Consider the following 22272-nt stretch of genomic DNA (forward strand, 5'->3'; position numbering starts at 1 on the left):
GCCCCCACCATTGGAATTGGAGGAAATGGCAATGTGGCGGGAAAATAGGGATGGTGAGGTATCCAGTCCTTGAGTTGGAGGAGGTCTCTGAGGAGGAGAATATCATCCATTTTGAAGTGTCGGAACACCAACCATTAGTTGAACTCCTTTAGGTGAGGACAGGGTGCTACAACAAAGAGATTGCTGAGGAAACCGGAGGGATGAGGCGACGTTTCTCCAATCGCGTCTTTGGTGAGCAGGTCTGCCACCTTTGCGTCCACCAGCACGGCATCTGCTGTCCTGAATGCCAGCTGGGTAGGCCTAGGCCTGATGGAAAGGTGAATCGTCGAATTCTATATGGAAAAACTGCACGGTTTGAAGAATCAATAGGTCGGAGGTTATAATTGCCCAGTTGGGCATACATTTTTTCAGTCGCCCCCCCCAAGCGTTGACCCGTAAACACATTCACACTCACCTTGAGAGGATTCATGGTTACCACCGCCTCTGCGGCTGCCTCTGGAACCCCTATATCAGGGGGTACCTTTTGGTGGGGTAGAAATTGCCAGGGCGGGAGGTAACATTCCCTGGCGCCTCACCAGTGGGCGGCTTAGAGGTAGGCGAGGGACACCATGGTCGAGAGCCCATAACAGGGTCCTCATCAGAACCAGAGGGAGAGTCAATCCTGTCTAGGGCGAAGGTGGTCTAGGAAGGGGTTCTACATATGTAGGTTGGTGGTCTTAAGGACCTGGTGTGGGCACCAGTATAGGGTATATAGGCAGAGATTGGGACTGGTCCATAAAGGCTGGTTTTAAACGTGCAAATGCATCCTGGTCGACGCTGGGAGCTTGGTCTAGTTTGCGCTTGATATCTGTCACCTGACAGCTAGCCGGCCTCAGAGGTAATGGGAGCGAGGTCCCCAAAGTGTCTTTCTTCTTCGAAGGGAGGGGTTTAAAGTAGCGTTCAACCGTACTTAATGGTTTCTGCTCTAGGGGTGCTACTTCCTGCGTCACCTCATTCAAAATTCAGGCATCCATCACCTCAAAAAAGCTATTGCCTATGGGTAGATAGGTCATGCTATCTTCTTCCTTATGACTCCTCAATATCACTCATGGTGGTGCCCAGTGAGTAGGGAGGCAAGTGTCTTATTGGTGATCTCCCAATGTGTTTATAGAGCTCTGGAATTTCCAGGCTGTCAGAGGGCCAGCTGAATGTTGGGGAGCTCCCAAGCGTTTAGGGTGGCCTGGAAGGCCAGTGAGGCACAATGTTAGGCTGTGGAACACCACACACCCAGTGATTATGCAAGGTAAAGGGACGCCTGGGCCGGTGTTCCACAGTAGCAAACGAGTGCTTAGGCTAGATCGATCGCGCTGTGTGCTGCAGATGGAAAATTATGGACCCCCACATGGTGTGAAGGGTCCAGGAGTGTGCTCCCGTTTCAAAGTCCGTAATGGCATGAGCGTGCTGGTCGGAAGAAGCAATGCGTGAAGCGTGGGTCTCCTAAGCGCCTGGTGCCCTCTTGTGACTAAAGGACCACACCTTGCGTTACCCTCATGTCACAGCCCCAAATCAAAATGAGAAGGGGTCGCGGAGGAGCGACATACGTTCTCACGACAGCGCTGAAAGAAACAAGTGAATTTTCAATAAGAAAACATCCGGCAAGGCAATAATCGTCAACATGCAATAAAATACAGAATAATGTGGCCAAGAGGCTGGAGGTACTTATCTTGGCTGCTAGAGCGGCGAAGAAAGAGGATGCACCAAATGGGAAAATGGACTATAAATGTGTCCCTGGTTACGGATTGGACAGTTCACTGTTTTACTTTTTTTTTCCTAAGGCTTCATGGGAACTGAAGTCCTGTTTTATGATTTTGAAATTGGCTGCTGAAAAATAATGTGAAGAAAGTTAAAGCATAATCATTGCCGCTGGTCCTGGCATAGATTCCTGATGTTGGAAGAACAGGTGGCCATACACCAATATGCAGATGATACTCGTGTTTCAATTTGTAGCTGCACACCATATCTCACGTGCAATCTAATAAAAAGACTCCTTGATCCCCCATCACCAAAACTTAATGGGAACACAAATGGCGAAAATCTAACTATCCATGAATTGCTATCACCTTGATATATAGATCATCCAGGCAATGGCAAATTTTGGAAAAAACATAAAAGCCAATGGCAGAAAAGGGATAACCTAAAGCCCTCTTTTTCACTCTCTATTTTTCTTATGCTACTTTTTGAAGACTTAATGATGTGAAGTGTTCATACACCTAAAGCTGTTTTTATCCAGACCTAAACAATGTATCCTGTTTTATAAAGGGTTCGCTTTATGGAATATCAATTGATCTATGGTCAAGTATTTCATTTCGTATGAAACATATATTTGACCTTTAAAAGACTTCACCAGCTGGTGCATTTTGTACACCTTTAACTTCAAAAAGGTTGGTTACGTAGTGCTTGTTATCTGAAACTAATGTGTGAACAAATGGCTACACCCAAATTATTATAGCACAAAGAGTAAATGTGATGAATGAGCAGCATCACAAATGTTACTTTGTCTTCTAGAATTTGTTAGCAGCCTCTCTGAAATCTTGCTATATAAAAAGGTTTTTGCACTTTTTTTAATACTTTTGGACTTGAATGCTTATTCTTCTGTTTTTTATTTAATTAATTTGTTTAACTGGAAAAAAGAATGCCCTTATTCATTTGCATGATCGAAAATGCAGATTTCTCAAAGTCCCAATTAATACCTCATAACATTTCAGATCCTTGGATATCAATAATGAAATGAACATGGCTGGAGAAACCCAAGCTAATAACGCATACAATCAGGTAGGATGCCTAAACTATAAATTAAGATTGTCTACGGATAATGACTGCAGAATACTTAGGTGAATGACTCTGTGGTGTTAATTGAGACTATGTTGTCAGAATCATAGAACACAGAATTAAGTGGAATGGGGCACTTTTTTTGTTAATATGCTAAACAATGTGTGAAGAGGAACAAGCATTAAGATGGGTCGAAGCGGAATAACTACTTTCACATGACTTTACACTATTGAGGTGGTTAGAGAAGCAAATGGTAGACATCAGGTTCAGCACCTTTTGGTCTGATAGCTACATTTAAGTACACATCCACATAAAAGGGGACAAGTTGTGCATATCACAACTCTTCCCTTGGTCATGCACATATTCCACTCTGGTACATGTTTTGTGCAGGATCTCTGTTGTACTGCAGACTAGTGCTCTTTGTTGGTTAATTTATACATTTAACACGACCGAGGGGGCCCAGTGCCTAAGCCACAGCCTCTGCTTTTCAGGATGCTTGATCTCTGACTGTCTGGAGGGTTGATGTTTAGAAATGATTATTGTGGTGTTTTTTCCTAGTCAGGACTGTGGTTCAGGTACAGAGGCGAACAAATAGACTATCTGTAGCATCTCTGTATCAGTTCAGGTACATATGTAAGACAAATAAGAGGCATATTTACCCAAGCAAGAGCCATTTTTAACATTCTAGTGTATTGTTTTTCTGATGCTACTTTACTTGAATGTCTGTGCGGCATTCATGTTCAGAGTATTTGGTACTGTCTCATAGCATTTTTCACTTTGCCAAGATGACTTCCCAACTTCTCAAGACAAATCAGGAGGCCATTCAAAAATGGTGACCTATTACGGGTAGGTCTTTTGGGCTTCCCATTTCCCATATAGTAGTGTATAGGGAGCTTGCACATGTTTTGGTGTCTTTTTTTCCATGCATTTATCATTCACTGTAAAGTCCAGTTGTTCATGTTTGCATTTTCAAAAAGTTACTGTTCGAGGCTTGTGAGCTGTAGATCACATGCTTTGCAAAGCCCGCCATCTAGTGTTAGATCCAGATGTTTGCACTATGTTTTTGTTCGAAGAAGTCTATTCCAGTCACGAAGTAGGTAACTCCTCCTTTCGGTGATAGTGTGCATGGGCATCGGCTCCATTGTTAGATTGTTTTTTTCCGCCATCGGGTTTGGATGTGAATTGCTGCGCTCCGGTTTGGTACCATTTCTCTGATTCCCTTTGACGCGCAATCCACTACCCTCGATGGTATTGTTTCTCGATCGTGTTTCTCATTCTCCATACATCGTTTCGATTCAAAGATCTTCGATCGGAAAACTCGTGGAGGGCCATTGGGCCTACCTGCGCCAGGCTCGCTAGCAGACAATGTAATGGACTCCATTCAAGCTCTGTCCCGGGCGTCGTGCTAAGTTTCTGCGCACCGACCTGCACGAAGTGTGCAACCTCTGTTTGTCCCCGCAACACGACGAAAAAGACTACGACGCGTGCCGATCGTTTCGATCAAAGAAGATGCTTTGTGACCACTAGGCTTGACGTCATGAGATGCAACACGAAGGTGGCTCTGTACCGGACATCTCCGGCGAAGATTCCGACCGAGAAGAAACATAAGCTCAAGAAGCCAATGAAGAAGAACACATCTCCGTGTCCGAGGCCGACTCAGACATGGAAGAAGAAGAGCAAGTTACACCAGATCAGCGTACCGTGAGTACAGAAACCCCCTTGACCCAACAACACAAGACAAAAAAGGCTCAGGTCCCTTCCTCTGAAAACGTTTTGAGCACCACGCCTGCAGGCCTGGCGCTGAAGCACAAAGAGAACCCTTCCAGCTCTGGACCAAGTCGGCCTCATCCAGGCGCCGAACCTAAATCCTTGGCGCCGAAATCCAGTCATGTCCAGGTCCACGTTCCATCTTTGTCGAAGTCTAAATCTTTGTTACCAAAAAGTTTGGATCCAAAACTTTCCACCATGAAAACAACAAGTAAAGATAAAAAGACTCCGCCAAAAGAGCCTCGATCCGATGATCTACCTTCGGATCCAAAACAGAAAGAACTGGTTACTAACCCAGATACTGGACATATTCATGTCAAATTTCCTGAAAAAAGGAAACTGAGCCAACAGAACGAGCACAAATTGCCCCTGATGAAAAGGAATGTGGGTACTAACCCTTCACCACCTTATGTTTCACCTCCTTCACCTACTAATCCTCACTTACTTATCACACCCACTAATTCACCACCACCACTATCACCTCACCCACAAGATGAAGGGGATGGGGATGATGATAGGCCACAAGATGTTGACCCATGGGAGGATTATGACACTGCCCCACGCGCAGATACTGACCCTGACTTATACACATCCAGGCCATCACCACGTGCGACAATATAGGCTACATTAAGCTTCTTAACAGGGATGCTCATTAAGATGGGGTGGAACTACATAAGGAGGCTTTAGAGGAGGACTTCTTGTTTGAGACCCTAAGTTCCTCTAAAAAAACTACACACACACACTGCCAATGCTTAAGGGAATGCTTAAACATGCAGATGAGGTTTTCAAAGATCCTGTAAGGGCAAGAATCATCACGCACAGGGTTGAAAAGACATATAAACCAGCACCTACTGACCCTGCTTGCATTAAGGGTCAGCTGCCCTTAGACTCTCTTGTGGTTTCTAATGCTTGCAAAAGACCACAGGTGAGACCCCTCCTCCTGATAAGGAGTACAAGTTAGTTGATGCCTCTGTCAAAAGGGTGGCCTCACAACCAGCTAATCACTGGCGCATTGGCAATGCTCAGGCTTTGTTAGCCAGATATGATAGGGCTCATTAGAAAAACGTATGCAATTTCTGCCCTATGAGCATAAATCTAAGGCAAATGATCTTATCCAGGAGGGCAAACTTATCACCAGTTCCCCATCAAGAGCCCCCTAGACGCAGCAGACACAGCAGCGTGTGCAGTAAACACCAGCGTACTGCTACGCAGACATGCATGGTTGAGAATTTCAGGGTTCAAACCTGAGGTACAGGCCTCCATTCTCAACCAGCCATTTGACAAGGGACATCTCTTTGGTCCAGCAGTTGACACCTCGCTGGGAAAAATGAAGAAAGACACTGAGGTCGCAAAGTCCATGGGGGCTTTGCAGTTACCTGCGAATAGGGATTCCTTTCGGCACTCCTTTTCCAGGTCTGACTACAAAAATATTTCCACTGAAAATCTCTCCTCCTCCTACAAGGGCAAAAACCAAAGGCCTTCATCAAGAGGCTATTTCAAGGGAAGAGACAGAGGCAACGCCACACGCTCTTCTACCGCAAGCAACAAGCAGTGACTTCCTTCAGCTACCCCCGATCATTCCACTTCTGTCGGGGGACGTCTCTCCCAATTTCTCCCTGTCTAGAACACAATCACCTCAGACAAATGGGTTTTAAATATTATTCCATATGGTTACTGCCTGGAACTTACAGACACTCCCCAAAAATTCCTCCAAGATCACGTGTAATGTCACAGGAACATCTTACCCTTCTATAGCAAGAAGTTCTCTCTCTGTTAGAAAAGGAGCTATAGAACCAGTCCCATTAAAATATCAAGGGGCTGGGGTATACTCCCTGTTCTTAATTCCCAAGAAGGCCTGCTCTCTCGGGCCTATACTAGACCTCAGAGAACTAAATCTATACATTCAGTCGGACCACTTTCACAGGGTCACACTCCAGCAAGTGCTCCTTCTGCTAGGCGACTTTCTGTCCACTTTGGACTTAAAGGACATCTATTTCCATATCCCAATACACCCTGCTCACTACAAGTATCTCAGGTTTTTTATTGCAGGCCTGCACTATCAGTTGAAGGTGCTCCCATTCAGAGTAACTACCGCACCCAGAGCGTTTTACAAAGTGCCTGGCAGTAGTCGCAGCTCATCTACAAAGACAACATATTCACATCTTCCCATATTTGGACGACTGGCTTACAAAATAGCGGTCTACGTCACACTCACAAAACAGTGCAGTTGCTCCACTATCTTGGATTCACAGTAAATCTGTCCAAATCCCATCTACAATCATCCAACACACAGGTGTATCTGGGAGCCACAATAGATACACAAAAGGCTTTGGCCTACTCCAATCCGGCCAGAATCTGCAACATGCAAACTTTACTCTGTCAGTTTCAGCCTCAACACTCATTGCCAGCTCGAGTGTTCATGCAATTACTAGGGATGATGGTGTCTTGCATTCTAATAGTCCCTTACACAAGACTCCAGATGCGTCTCCTTCAGGAGTGCTTAGCATGGCAGTGGAACCAGGCTCAGGGTCTGTTATCAGATCTAATGTTGGTGGATGGCTGCACCCATCGCTCTCGGCAGTGGTGGAATACACAAAACCTTTCGGAATGGCGGCCCTTCATCGAACCGGTTCCACAGATCGTGCTAATAGCAGACTCATCGCTCACCGGTTGGGGAGCTCATCTCCAGATGCATGCAATTCAGGGCATGTGGAGCCTGCAGCAAAAGCAGCTTCACATATATCATCTAGAGATGCTAGCGATTTTTCTAGCACTCAAAGCGTTTCAAGTACATCTAGTAGGTTAAGCTGTCCTGATCCATACAGACAACATGACAGCATTGTACTACATACAAAAACAGGGGGGGACACACTCTCTCCATCAGTCACAACTAGCACCGACCAGCTGGAGATAGTCTATACGTCACAAAATATATCTCCTTGCAGAACACCATCCTGAAGTAAACCATCAGATTGCAGATCTGCTCAGTCGTCAAAGACAACAGATCCATGAATGGGAATTCCAACCTCAAGTTCTCCTCCCATTCATCCAAATGTTTGCACTGACCTATTGAGTTGCCGGTGTTCTTCCCTAAACTAGATTCTATGGCAGAACGTGCTTTGTACACTTTAGATGTGAAAAAAGCACTACTTTACTATGTAGAAGGGACAAAACCTTTCCGGAAGATAAAACAACTGTTTGTCGCTTTTAAGCCACCACATAAAGACAATCCTAGATCAAATTCAGGTATTGCACGGTGGATAGTCAAGTGCATTCACACATGCTATGCAAAACGAACACTAACAATTCACCCTAGAGCGCACTCCACACTCAAACTAGGGGCTTCTATGGCATTCTTAGGGAATATACCTAAAGATGACATCTGCAAAGCTGCAACAAGGTCTACACCTCACACATTCACAAAACACTATTGTGTAAATGTGATGGCAAGACAGCAAGCTAGTGTGGGCCAAGCAGTGTTACGTTCACTATTTCAGACGGCTGCAACAGCTACAGGTTAGCCACCGATTTGGGAGATAACTGCTGTATAGTCTGTGCAAAACATGTGATCTACAGCTCACATGCAAAGAACAGATGCATATTGGGTGAGTAGCATTTTCCTTACAGCCTTGTTAGGTCTTGCCTAAGTCAGTACCCATGTGCGGTCACTTGAAGGACAAATTGTATGCAACAAGGAACTTGGAGCTCTCCTATTCCTTAGCATAGATTGGCTTCATTGTCACTCTTATTTGCTACCTCCTCAGTGGCCAGAGTGATATGGCTTAATTCCCTCTTCTTTCGTTTGAAGCATGGACCAAGTGCTGATTGCTTCATCGTCTCGCTGCTTGCAATTCGATAACGAGCTACCAAACAGGGAATGCAGCATTTCTTCAGTGTAGTCCTCAACACGGGTCATAGCATTGGATTCTGGTATTCCTAGGATTCTAATGTTGTTCCGCCTGGACCTGGCTTCCATGTCCTCATTTTTCTTACCAATGACTTGAAACACATTATCCATGCAGAGCAGCCTCTCCCTCGTCGCATTCCCTGCATCCTCCATCGCTGAGGTGCTCTGCTTCAGTTGCCTTATCCGTCAGTCACCTTGTCCTAGGCGATCAAATCTATCTGCTAAGAAGTCTATTTTTTTGTCTACAGCCGTGAGCGACTGTTTTAAATCTTTGAACATCTCCCTAATGTCAGAGTCTGGGGCCAGTGCACCTTCCGGCTCAGGTTCCTGCTGGTCTCCCTCAGCAGGAGCTGGCGCCACCCTAGCCAGCCTGCATTGGTCAAAAGACAGCTTGGGCAGGTGGGCGTCAGCTTTCCCGACAGCAGCAGCGTGCACTTAGGGCTCTCACAATAAGCGACTACTCCTACGAGCAGCTGAACACCAGTGCCACGCAGGCAGGCCTCTCTGCCTGATATGTCAGGTGCAGTGTGCAAGGGGGGAGGTGTTATGTCCCCAATATAGGCTCAGGTAGTCACCTAACCTTTCACCACTATTCTCCCCAACCATTACACTGCATAACGGTTCTTAGAACTGACCTTTTAACTAGTTACGGTAATGTCCAGAGATGACGTGGGTTTTTTTTCTGAAAAGCTTAAGCCTCATTCATTATGCGCTGAGGATTCTTGGAATCAGAGCAGGACAGCAGGCCTATCATCTCCTGCATAATAACTATGTACAAGTGTCATTCCTTCCGGCATCCTAGCCCCCCAAGAGCTGTGTAACAATATCTCTCTATTCTTTGAGGATAAAATTGAAACTATTTACAATAAAATCATCTTGGCCAAATACCCCATAGACACTGAGGCCCCCAGTACTCTTCACTTGGAGACTCAAAGAGACACTTTTCTTGACATCCCTGAAGCCACTGAGAGTGACATTGTCACTTTTAAACAACATGAAAACTGGCTCCCCCCCTTGATCTGCTTCCTGCTAGAGTCAAGTCAAGTCAAGTCAAGTCAGGATTTATATAGCGCACTACATACCCAAGGCGCTTGAGGAAGGGGGGGAGGTTTACTTCTCGAATATCCAGGTTTTAAGCTGTTTTCTGAAGGCTAGGTGGTTTTGAGTGAGGCGGAGGTGGATGGGAAGGGAATTCCAGGTTTTGGCCGCTAAGTAGGAGAAGGATCTTCCCCCCCATGGTGGCTTTGTGGATGTGTGGGACGGCGGCGAGGGCTTGGTTGGACGAACGCAGCTGGCGGGTGGGGGTGTAAAAGGAAAGGCGCGTGTTGAGGCAGTCCGGTCCAAGTTCGTAGAGGGCTTTGTGTGCGTGGGTGAGGAGACGGAACGTTATCCTTTTGTTGATGGGGAGCCAGTGCAGGTCTTTCAGGTGACCGGAGATGTGGTCTTTGCGAGGGATGTCTAGTATGAGTCTGGCTGAAGCATTTTGGATGCGTTGAAGTTTTTTCTGTAGTTTTGCGGTGGTACCGGCGTAAAGGGTGTTTCCGTAGTCCAGACGGCTAGTAATCAGTGCGTGGGTGACCGTTTTTCTTGTTTCGGTGGGGATCCAGCGGAATGTTTTTTTGAGCATGCGTAGGATGTTGAAGCATGATGATGAGACGGCGCTGACTTGTCTGGTCATCGAGAGTGAGGAGTCCAGGATGATGCCCAGGTTCCGTGCGTGGTCAGTCGGTATGGGGGCTTTTCCTAGGGCCGTTGGCCACCAAGAGTCGTCCCAGGCGGAAGGGGATGCACCTAAGATGAGGACTTCCGTTTTGTCCGAGTTCAGTTTCAGACGGCTGTGCTTCATCCATTTGGCTACTTCTTTCATCCCTTCACGTAGGTTGGTTTTGGCGGTGATTGGGTCTTTGGTGAGTGAGAGGATCAGCTGAGTGTCATCAGTGTAGGAGATGATGTTGAGGTTGTGTTTGCGTGCGATGGTTGCGAGGGGGCTCATGTAGACGTTGAAGAGGGTGGGGCTGAGTGATGATCCTTGCGGGACGCCGCAGATGACTTCGGAGGCTTCTGACTTGAAAGGGGGGAGGCGGACTCTCTGAGTTCTTCCGGCGAGGAATGAGATGATCCAGTCCAGTGCTTTTCCTTGAATTCCGATGTTTCTGAGGCGTTGTATCAGGGTTCTATGGCAGACTGTGTTGAAGGCTGCAGAGAGGTCAAGGAGGATGAGGGCGACTGTGTCTCCGTTGTCCAGTAGAGTTCGGATGTCGTCTGTTGCTGCGATGAGGGCGGTCTCGGTGCTGTGTTTGGCTCGAAAGCCAGACTGTGAGGAGTGGAGTGATGTGTTGGTTTCGAGGAAGGCGGCGAGTTGATTGTTGATGGCTTTCTCAATGACTTTGGCAGGGAATGGGAGGAGCGAGATGGGGCGGTAGTTTTTGAGTTCCGTGGGGTCAGCAGTGGGTTTCTTCAGAAGGGCGCTGAGTTCGGCATGTTTCCAGCTTTCCGGGAATGTGGCGGAATTGAGGGAGCAGTTGATGACGTCTCGGAGATGGGGTGCGATAACGGAGTTTGCTTTGTTGAAAATGTGATGGGGGCATGGGTCTGTGGGGGATCCTGAGTGGATGGAGTTCATCAGGTGAATGGTGTCTTCTGTGGTGATTGGGTTCCAGTCGAAAAGGTTATTCGGAGGAGGTACCGGTTCGGAGGTGAGTGGGGAGGACTGGTTTACGGGTTGGTTGTCAAAGCTGTTATGTGAGTGGCGACCACTTTGAGCAAGACACTATGCCCAATCATTTATAAAATTTTGAACCTCTCCTTCAAAGAAGGGCAACTCCCTCAGCAATGGAAAGAGGCAGTAGTGAATCCTATACGGAAAAACTCAGCTTCACCTTGGACGGAACTCTCTAACCTCCGTCCCATCTCTTTATTACCCCTCCTGAGCAAACTGGCGGAGAAACATGTCAACATCCATGTCTCCAGTTTCATAGAGGCGACAGGGGGCCTGGACCACTCACAATCTGGGTTCAGGCCCAACTACAGCACCGAATCAGCACTCCTCTCCGTGACCGGCAACATCAAGATGTCACAGGATAGAGGAGGCTCAATGATTCTGGTGCTGTTAGACCTGTCGGCCGCTTTTGATACTGTGTCTCATAAAATACTTCTAAGCCGGTTGCAGGGAGTGGGCATTGGAGGACAGGCTCTGTCCTGGCTGGAGAGTTTCCTCACCGGGCGATCACAATCTGTCAGCTAGGGCCCCTATCGTTCCACCTCAAGGGTGCTCACGAAGGGGGTGCCACAGGGCTCATGCCTAAGCCCCACATTGTTTAATGTGTACTTGGCCCCCCTTGCTGAGATTGTAAGGAAGTACGGATTCACACCGGTGTCTTACGCTGACGACACCCAACTTCTCTACCCTTTCCATTCTCTTAACTTGAATGTTAGGGAAAATTTTGCTGAGGGCATGAGGGCAGTGTCAAATTGGATGGCTTCCAACTGCCTCCAATGCAATGTCGGGAAGACGGAGGTAATGCTCTTTGGGAAAGCCACCATACTCTGGTCTCCCGACTGGTGGCCTCAGGACTTGGGACCAGTACCCTGCCCAAAGTTGACCGTGAAAAACCTGGGTGTGAAGTTAGATCAAAATCTAACCTTAAAGGAGCATGCAAATGTAATCTCGGGAGCATGTTTCCGCACCATTGGCCTGCTAAGGCGAGTTTTTCCCCTCCTGCCCGACACGTACAGAAAGACCCTTGTACAAGCCCTGGTGATAAGCCGGTTGGATTATTGTAACGGGCGAAATAGAGTGAGGAGGGTCAAAAAAGGGGGAATATTTAACGACCATAGCAACTCAAACCCCTACAATTACTGAAAAATACAATAGGAGATGCTAGGTCCATTGACCCCACTGCACTGCGCCAATAGATAGTTATTATTTTAAACTATCAGGCGTTGTTTTAATTTTTGACCCTAGGATAATACCTATTAAACATATTTTTTGTCCTTGGAGTCAATTTTACTATCACTTCTCTTCACTTTGTTTTTCACTAGCACTGCACTCCATCAGCACTACCTGAAAATTACTGTGGTTGCGACAAATACTATCAAAATCCATCTCCGCACCATCACCAGGTGCGCTGGGGGAGATCTGGATTTATGAGATGTATCCCACATGACGATATTCCATCATAAGGGTGGGCTGATGGGAACTTTTTTCAACCCAGTAATATTTCATTAGTGTTTTGGTGGACTCGCGTTTTAGGTCCGACACAACTGACAGATAACACTATGGACCTAGCATCTCCTATTGTATTTTTCAGTTATTGTAACGGGCTCCTGATATTAGCTAACGAGGATGCTTTAAACCGGCTACAGGTGGTCCAAAATACGGCGGCAAGACTGATCCTGAATGCTCCCGCAAGAACCCCCTCCAAGCCCCTACTGAGAACTCCACTGGCTACCGATACGGCAACGTATCAAGTTTAAAATCTGTTGCACTGTTCATAAATGCCTTTTTGGAGGTGGCCCCAAATACCTGGCCCAAAAATTCCAGCTCTATAAACCGGATCGCCTTCTTCGATCAAGCAACCAACTGTTACTAAAATCTCCGTTCATTAAGAAGACCAGACAAGGTGGCCGTGCCCTCTCTCTTGTGGGGCCGACCTTGTGGAACAATCTGCCCCTTAGCCTCAGACAAAACACAAACCACATATCCTTCAGGAAAATGCTTAAAACAACTCTGTTCCTGGAAGACTAATGGCCTTAAGCTCATCCACATAGGTCCGAACTTTTCCATCCTGGCGTGCAAAGCGCGGAGATACCCCATTGGGGTCGATTCTGGCGCGATATAAGAAACTAAATAAATAAATAAATATGACACAGTAAGGTACATCCCAAGGGATACCACTTTGGGTATATATACATCATCTCTTGCTGAGACAGAGGAGAAAAGGACTTCTATTCCGACCCACTGACGCGAGATGCGGAAGCTCCTGCACGCAGACTCTCCAGCTCGCAGTGGTCTGACATTCCTTGGGGGATGTCCATCTCGATCAAGACGGGGTCCCACAATCTCTCACTTAAGGTAATGGGAATGACTTTATCCTAGAGGGATTATTGGTTCTTACACCCAAATACATTCAGGTACATTTAGTTAGGGATCCATTTATTACTATCATGTATTTTATATACTTGCCTGTATTCATTGGTTAAGCAGGATGGTAGAACTCTACTATCCATTTACTCTGTTACTGCTTTTAATCATTTATATCTGTTACTGTCTAATGGTTGTTTCAGCACACCGATTTTACACAAGAATGACGCTGGTTCAATAAATGCTTATTAAAAAACATCCCCAACGTTTATTCTGTGTATCTCTCTGAGTCAAAGTGAGCACGAGTGACTGAGCGAAAAGTAGTACACTGTTTCCACGATTCCTGATGGGACAGGGTTGTCATGTCCGATAGTTGCCACTAACTATTCTCTCCTTGGTAAAAGGGGCTTCTAGTGGCACTGTCAGCTAGTTGGTATACAGGCTAACATATTCGGTAGGGGTGTCTAGAATCAGTCTGACTTCAATCCTACAGTGTATGTTGTCCAAACGTGCAGATCCTTTATGAGTTTATAGGAACTACATGACCGAGAGAGTACAGCCCCCCTCTGTCCAGCAGCTACTCCTGTGTCCAAACGCCTGGCAGGCACGAAGCCCTTCGCCCACTGAGGAACCCAGCTGCCGGTAGTAGGAGCACGGGGACAGTCACTATGCTCCCAGGGGCCACCATCCCCAACTGATGCTCAGCTAGGAATCCAGAGAAGAGCATCCCGCCCCAGGCAGTGGTCACGTGTCCCACTCCCCAGCATGGAGGCAGGCCCACGGGGCAAGGATTGAGTCTCAGATTATGATCTTGGGCCGCACGCCCCCACCACCAATAGGGTTTGTGACCCAAATCGCCCTCCTGCCCAGCTGGATGGCTTCGGACCTCTCACAGGCCTCCGGTGCCCTCTGCCGGCTCCAGTCCAGTCCTCAGGGGCTCTATGGCTCCTCTCTCTCCAGGGTCCTGCATTGCCGTTTCTCACTCGCCATGCGGTCCCAATCCTCTCTCAGGCGGGCAGTGAAGTTTGCAGCGTCAGCTACCTGAGCTCCCCATACAGTCCCACTCACCGCAGGCCTTCCATTGGTCCCAGCCGCTGTCTCCTCCACCACTCAAGGGCACACTGTCGCTGCGAGGGGTTCTCCCCTCCCGAACATTCAACCACTCGGGGTCGAGGTAGATAAGTCTATTAGAGCTCTCCAGCGGGGCGCAGCCCGCCAGCCTCCCCAGCAGGGCCAGACGGCGCCAGTCTCTATGCGGCGTATCTTCCAGATCGATGATTTCCAGGGCCTGGGAACACTGCATACAGCACCTCACCCTCCAGGCCAATCAAGATCCCCGAATGCCCACTGGGCTGCTGGGGCCATCTCCAAGTAGGCATCCAACAAACTCCTCAGGCCAGCCTCCCAGTGCGGCTCGCGCAGACCTAATTCAGCAGCCCTCCCGCATGGCTCCTGCGATCCTCTCACTAGGGGGCCGCCCTCTTCGTGGGGAGTCTCCTTCCACTCGGTCAACCCATCTGGTCACCAGCAGCGGCCCCTCGGCCAGTAAGGTCCGTCTCAGTGTCCACCCACCATCTTGTGCATCCCAGGCAGCAGACTACACCAGCCACAACCGCAGCCACGTTTGCTACTCCGGTGTTCCCTGCCTCATGGGTCCCGGATAGGCCTCATTGGATGACCCAGTAGCTTTAGGGGGTCACCTCCACCTGCTCACAGCCGCTTTAGCCACTTGCAAAAGCGGATAAATCACATATAATTATTCCGGCCAGCAGAGCCTCAAAGAGTGGCGGACATCTCGCAGCTGGGCTCTCTAGTGATCCCTACAACAGTATTGTTTGTTTCATGTTGTGGGATACTTACTGAAAATGTGCAGATTTGCAAACCACCTCCGCTTGGAGATCCTTCCTCCTGTGCCTCTGAATATTAAAAAGACGAGGAAGAAGGATGCTTTCACACAAGTCAGCAGGCAACATGAGTTGCATTGGAAGTTGAGGCACAAGATACTTTGGATGTAGTACCTTCCCTGCCTGCTCGGGAGAGAGATGAGCTGCTAGAGTTCAAGTTACAATATGTGCCTTATTCTGAGGCCTACTGAAAAGTTTGCACTGACCTCACACTTTTCCTACACACACATTGCCGCAGGTAAAACCTGCCAAATTTGTGTTGAAAACTTTTACAAAAAAAAAAACTGCCAAATTTGTGTTGAGAGGGGGGGTTCAGTAGAAATCTTTTGGCTTCCACTTTGAACGCCGCCAATGAGGAGATTCTGCGAACTTCCGGTTTGAGAGAGTACCAGATCTTAGGAGCAGCTCCGGAGAAAGCTCAGTTACAACTTCTCTTTTTCTTAAGGATGAGTGGTTTCAGGAGGAGGGTAGAGGTTCTTCTTGAAGCTCTTGCTCCACAGGATAGTTTAAGTTTTTGCGCAAGGTGCGTAGGAGTATTAAGGTGAAGGGCTTTGTGTGTAAGAACAGCAATCTTTAATTGAATTCATGCTTCGAAGGGCAACCAATTGAGGGATTTTAAAACTGGGGATATATGATCTTTTCGCTTGGTATCTGTAACCAGTCTAGCAGCCGAGTTAAGTGCAGCCCTTAGAGGAGCCAGAGCGTATTTGGCAAGGGCACTGAGGGTGGCACTACCGTAATCTAACCTCGGCAAGACAAGCGCTTGGACCTCGTGCTTGTAATCATTTAGAGGAAGGAAAGATTTGATATTTCTGAGGGATCTTATCAAGTGGTTAGCTCCTTTGCATACATTGCTGATATGACCTTTCATGCTCAGGTGTTTGTCCATGGTGATACCGAGAGACTTGGCTGTGTCTAAGATGAGAGGCGTACAGTTGAAAGCAGTGAGGTGACTCGGCCAGAGGTCTAGCTTGGGGATGAGATTCGGAGGGGAGATGAGCAGGAATTCTGTTTTAGAGTTGTTGAGCAGTAGATGATTCTCCGTTAACCAGTTTTGAGAAACATTAGGGTAGTATTGAGTGATATGATGTTTTCAGAGGATGAGACTTTCAGATATAGTTGCGTATCGTCCGCATACATGTGGAAGAGAATGTCTATGGAATTTAGAGGGGATGTCCATCTCGATCAAGACGGGGTCCCACAATCTCTCACTTAAGGTAATGGGAATGACTTTATCCTAGAGGGATTATTGGTTCTTACACCCAAATACATTCAGGTACATTTAGTTAGGGATCCATTTATTACTATCATGTATTTTATATACTTGCCTGTATTCATTGGTTAAGCAGGATGGTAGAACATCAAGAGGTTCCAAGAAAAGATTGAAGAGGATAGGAGATAGAGCAGATCCTTGGGGGACACCCATGAGTAGGGGAGAGGGCTGGGAGAGAGAGTTGTTTGCCTTGACTCTTTGAGTTCTGTGATGAAGGAACGATGAGAACCATTGTAACACCCGATCATAAAAACCCATTCTATATAGCAGAACGGATAGGAGGTTGTCATGATTAACCGTATCAAATGTGGAGGAAAGGTCGAGGAGGATCAGGAGGCAGGATTAATTTTGGTCGAGCATTATTAAAATGTCATCAAAAACGTGAGTGAGAGCCCATTCATTGCTTTGCCACTTCCTAAAGCCCGATTGATGCTGATCTAGGAGTTGGTAGTTCTCTATGTGGGCACAGAGTTGGGATTGCACCCGTTTGTCGAGTAGTTTCGCTAAAGTGGGGATGTTGGAAATAGGGCGGAAGTTATTGACATCAGAGTTGTCCGCGCTAGTTTTTTTTAGTATGGGTGTTACCTGAGCTGCTTTAAGGCATTCTGGGATCATGCCTTGTGCTAGGGAAGCATTAACAAGCCTAGTCCATGTGGGGATCAGTGCATTCTTGATTTCTTTGAAGATTGAAGGGGGCAGCGGGTCACTGAAGCGGTTGGAAGGGTTGATATTTCGAAGAATCTTGAAGATATAATATTCACTAAAAGTGGTAAAAGTGCCCCATGATGCATTGTTCTTGGAATTCATGGAGGTCGATTTACGCCTTACAGAGGAGTCAATGGGTGATGCAGCAATGGAAAAGGGTAGTAGAGCCTTCTTAGAGGCGAGGTCAATGGAGATGATTATTGATTTCTCAGTGAAGAAGGCAGCAAGATCAACGCAAGAGGGTGGGTTGCTACCAGGATCAGATTGGTTAGGCCCAACTACTGATTGTTGTTTGACCAATTCAAAGAGTTTCTTTGGGCGATTTGCCGCTTGATCCAGTTGGTGCCTGAAGTAAGTCGCCTTAGCACTCTTGACTTGTTTGTTGTATTGGCTCCTGGCGTCTCTAAGGAGTTTTAGTTGGTCCGCCATGACCGTTCAAATGCCCTACGGTTGCGGTGTTCAGAGTTTAGGTTTTCATTATACCAAGGTTTGGATATTTTTGTTGGAGCATTTTTTAGTTGGGGTGGAGCAATATTCGCCATGATGTTGGAGATATTTGAGTTGGAGGAGTCTGTGAGTGATTGTACCTAAACTATGTCAGCTTTGAAGGAGAGGGCAGATTTACAATGGGCAGCTAGTTATTCCATTGTGATCTGCAGAACTCCAAATCGAAAGGTAAAAATGCACTAGGTAAATGGTGAACTCTGTGGGATCTGTATTTGCCAATTCAGCTTCTTGGAAATAATCTAACACTGTGAGGATGAAGTTCCTCTCTGACATTGCCAACGGCATGCATAATGGCAGGAAGATATACAGTTCCCCTTGGGTTACTGGCAACTTTGCATTGTATTTTGTGACTTTTATAATAGTGGCACACAAAAAATGCTAAATTTCCAGCCACATTGTTTTACGCTTTCTTCCTTTATGATTCGTTTTATCAAGCAGGTATCATTTGTGTCTCAGCTATATCTATTTAAAATTAGAGCAATTGTCATTTGTCATTTTGTCTTGCTTTACACTCCCAAATAAAAGAAATGAATCATTCCCCAGCAGAAGCACACGGTAATGGGGTCTCCACACTCATGAAATGAGGCACATCAAAAGACAGTTTTCAAAAATAAAGCGTGGGGTTTTATTAATGCAACACTCTAACAGAAAGGCTTTTCCAGATGTCAAATGAATTCGGTAAAACAACATGCAAATGTAAATATACTTATATATATATATATATATGCCAGCAAATAATAATTAAACACTCACAAAATAATCAAATGCATGGGATAAAACACAAGCAGGTAATTATGGTAAAGTACATGCAAATAATAAACATGTTCAAGTCAGATAATAATGAAACATTTGCAAGAGAATAAAACACAAGAACACAAACGGATAATACTAGTGAAACGCATGCAAATAATAAATGTGCACACAGAATAAAACACATATGAAGATAACCATATATCTATACGTATATATCTCAATACCAATGATCAGAGAAAATACCTCACCGACTGCAATATCTTCCTCCTGACCCTTCCAAGACTGGGGGTCCCAGATTAACAGTCCTAGGTTAAAGAGACTCCTCAAACTGGAAAATGCAGTACTGAGCAGAGGCGTCAACCTCTCTGGATAGATGCCAAGAAACCCTAGGTTTTATAATCTTCTCAATACACGAGAAGTTTAGAGAAGACCTCCTCTATGTCAAGGAAACTCACCAGAGAGGGCCGAGCTCCTAGGGGCATTCCAAGGCACAGGATTCCTCACACATTCTCCTCGCGCGTCCCACCCCTACATGTTCGAGACCCTTATCTTGGTGTAGCTCGAGAAAGTAGAACACATCTCCAAAAGTACAGAAAACACTTTCAAAGAGGAAAACTATTTTGAACGCAAATAACCGAAGTAACTGTGAGTAACCTGGCGGCCTGCTTGTGTGTGCAGAACCCAGGCCAGACAGAGTTAGAATTCAAGATGGAATTAGAGCAAGTTAAAGTAAACAGTTAAAACAAACTTCATTTCCCAATGTACAACATAATGCACAATTGTGCACCACTGCCTACTGCACTACACTCTGAGAGGGAGAAGTACATTCCACACACTTCTCTCATGCTTTCAAACACACATCCCACACATTCTGTTCCACTCAAGGCTGTTTTGCTCTGTTCGGAGGAGAAAGTAAACACTCCTACTCTGAAGCTATAAGGAGACACAAAATAAAATCACAAGTCAAAATACAAGTGCACAAAAAATGTCATACATTCAAGATGGAGTAAGTTAAAACATAGAGTAAACTAATGACCTGGTAGCCAAAGGTCATCACATGATCCCAATACCTTCCTTCAGCCAATAACATACAACCTTGTTAGACTTTACTAGCATTGTAGGGTATCAAAATTATGTAGGTTCAATACCCGTCTCAAATTCTGATGACAGTGTTGACTCAGTTCTTTTCTTGCTTAAGTAGAAAGTAGGTGGGCTTAAACTAAACCGTGAAAGAGTCTGCAGAGCAGCAGTCGATTCCCAAGGTGGGCAAATAAGCATCTTCATGATGCTTCCCAGTGGACCAACAGGTCGGTGTTGGAGGCAGGTCAAACAGCTGCTGGTTATCCCCTAAGCTGTCTTTAGAGTGTAAGTACCTTTCACTTCTCTACTCTGTTCAACTGTAGCCTACCCGGCTTACTCTTTCTCCTCACCCATGCAGGTCTCTGACTTTGCTGTTGCTGCCTAAGCTCCCAGTAGACCAGGATATATTTCCATATTGATGTAGACCTGGATGGATTCAATTTGCCACCCCCATGCATGTATAGGCATAGCCATTCTTGTGCTGCATGCCCACTGCGTACATTTTATTATTAACAAAAACCTTCAAAGATTCAGTCCTACCACTGATGTGTGGTTTCTTTCAGTCCGCACTTCCCATTCTAAGGTACCTGTTTATACATTCTGTGAGTTTCTTGTTGCAGTTGTTGTTCGCCTTTTCTCAATGCCACACTCAAAAGACTTAATATTATTTGAGTTCCAAAGAACTCTTACATAAATGTGCCTGATATATAAACTGGGTTCATCATTACTCCTAAAGGCTGCTGACTGTCATTTTTTTGTACATTATGCAAGTGTGGTTGTCGCATCTCTATTAGACTCGCATTTTTGTAAAAATATTTTTTTAAGAAACTCTTATAACCTAGAGGATACATATATTAAAAAGGAAAGGTATGGGTATTAAAATTGCCGGTCAGTTCTTCCTGTCCCTTTGTGAAGATTAACTTAGTAAGGATATCAATGCGAAAACAACAGTGCTTTCACATAAACCTATAGTGCCTAGCCATGTATTCGTGTTCAGATCTTTATAATTGCACTTAATCATTATATACAGAGAATTGACAAACTGTCTGACTTTGCTCTTGATTAGACTTATAAAATGAATGCTATTTTAGTACTCTTTAGTTTTTGTGATCACACATATCGGGTAAATAGTTTTGCTAGTAGTATAATGAATGTAGTTTTAAAACAATATTGTATTATATTGTTGAGTAAAATAATCTCAAACATTACAGTTAGAACAGATTGACAAAGCATTTAAGAATATTGGACCTGAAACTCCATGCAGTGGAACGGATAGTAAAGATACATCAAAGCAGCAACGGAAGGTATTTTTATTCATTTTATTATTGCCATTGTTGCAAGCTGTTTAACAAATGAATGCCTAATTTAATTCTACCAAATGTTATGAATTATATTAGATTTGAATTTTTCAGTCATACAATATGCATGCATGTATGTTTCAATCCAATATTGATTTAACCTTTGATATTAACAAATACCAATTTTGTTGTACGTCCTTTCTCCCCACTCATTTGTACCTCTCATGTAATATCATTTGGTCTTTTTTAGCATTAACTGTCAGTGTGCCCTTTCCCTCAGTATATGCCCTTCATAGCTCATCTTTTTTCATCACCTGCATAGCTTTCCACTTCGTCCTACCATGGCCTGAGACACTCCATTACCAGTAGTTGCCACCCCTGTTCAAGCCAGTGTATTTCAAGTGGGATTTGTAGTGTCCCCCGTAGAGCTAAATTGTCCTGCTTGGTCGCCCAAAGAAAATGAGAAATTATGTCCATGCGTTTTTATTTTTAGTGTAATTAGTACTTGATTTAATGTAGTCTTGGGCTTAGGACTCTTCTCCCCTATAGCCACTTTGGTATGCACTGTGTGCCAAAGTTCATGGACCACACAGCATTCTCAAAGTAAGTATGCAATGGAGCTCCTAAAACCAACATTTATCAGATTGTAAGGGTGATATGAAGCAGGCTTGGGGTATAATCTCACCAACAATGTATGTAGTCTCCTGACTCTGTGAGCGTAAGACTCCTGTTACAATCGTATCCCATTTATTCTTGTCATATTACTTCCCCAGTGCCTTCTTCAAGGCCCCCTGACACATCTATCCTGGTACTTTTGGGCATTGATGCACTTGGATATTTCTGATATTGCTTGTCCTTTATTGACTTTTCCCTGCAAGTACTTTTTCCAAAAGAGGAATCTCTGCATTTGGCTGTCTTCAGACTTCCTGAAGCAGTAATCAGAGGCAGACAAAAGTACAGTCCCTGCCTAGAAATTTCATTACCTTGAACCACAGAAACTGCTGTCTTACCCTTCCCATCTGCCAAAGGCTCAGTAAGAACTAATCAGCAGCCTTTTACTAACAAGGTCCTCAGTTAAGTTGTAAAGGCAGCCCCGTCTCCATCGTTCCTCAGTGCATTTACTTCATAGTGAAGATCTCTGTCCTCCAGCCACTGGAATGCCGTCCATAAACTTGAACTGTCTAGGC

The 22272-nt window shown here is 45.6% G+C and overlaps 1 protein-coding gene across 3 annotated transcripts in view; it reads left to right on the top strand.

The window, feature by feature from the left end:
- SCYL2 (SCY1 like pseudokinase 2) overlaps positions 1–22272 on the top strand; it is a 366719-nt gene that overhangs the window by 314187 nt on the left and 30260 nt on the right. For all 3 annotated transcript variants that reach the window (XM_078678675.1, XM_078678685.1, XM_078678690.1), the window contains 2 exons: positions 2745–2811; positions 20999–21091. In XM_078678675.1, coding sequence (XP_078534801.1) covers positions 2745–2811; positions 20999–21091 — 160 coding nt within the window. The remainder of the gene's footprint in view (positions 1–2744; positions 2812–20998; positions 21092–22272) is intronic.

The sequence above is a fragment of the Lissotriton helveticus genome, chromosome 1_1 (assembly GCF_964261635.1).
Source record: "Lissotriton helveticus chromosome 1_1, aLisHel1.1, whole genome shotgun sequence".
NCBI lineage: Eukaryota > Metazoa > Chordata > Amphibia > Caudata > Salamandridae > Lissotriton > Lissotriton helveticus.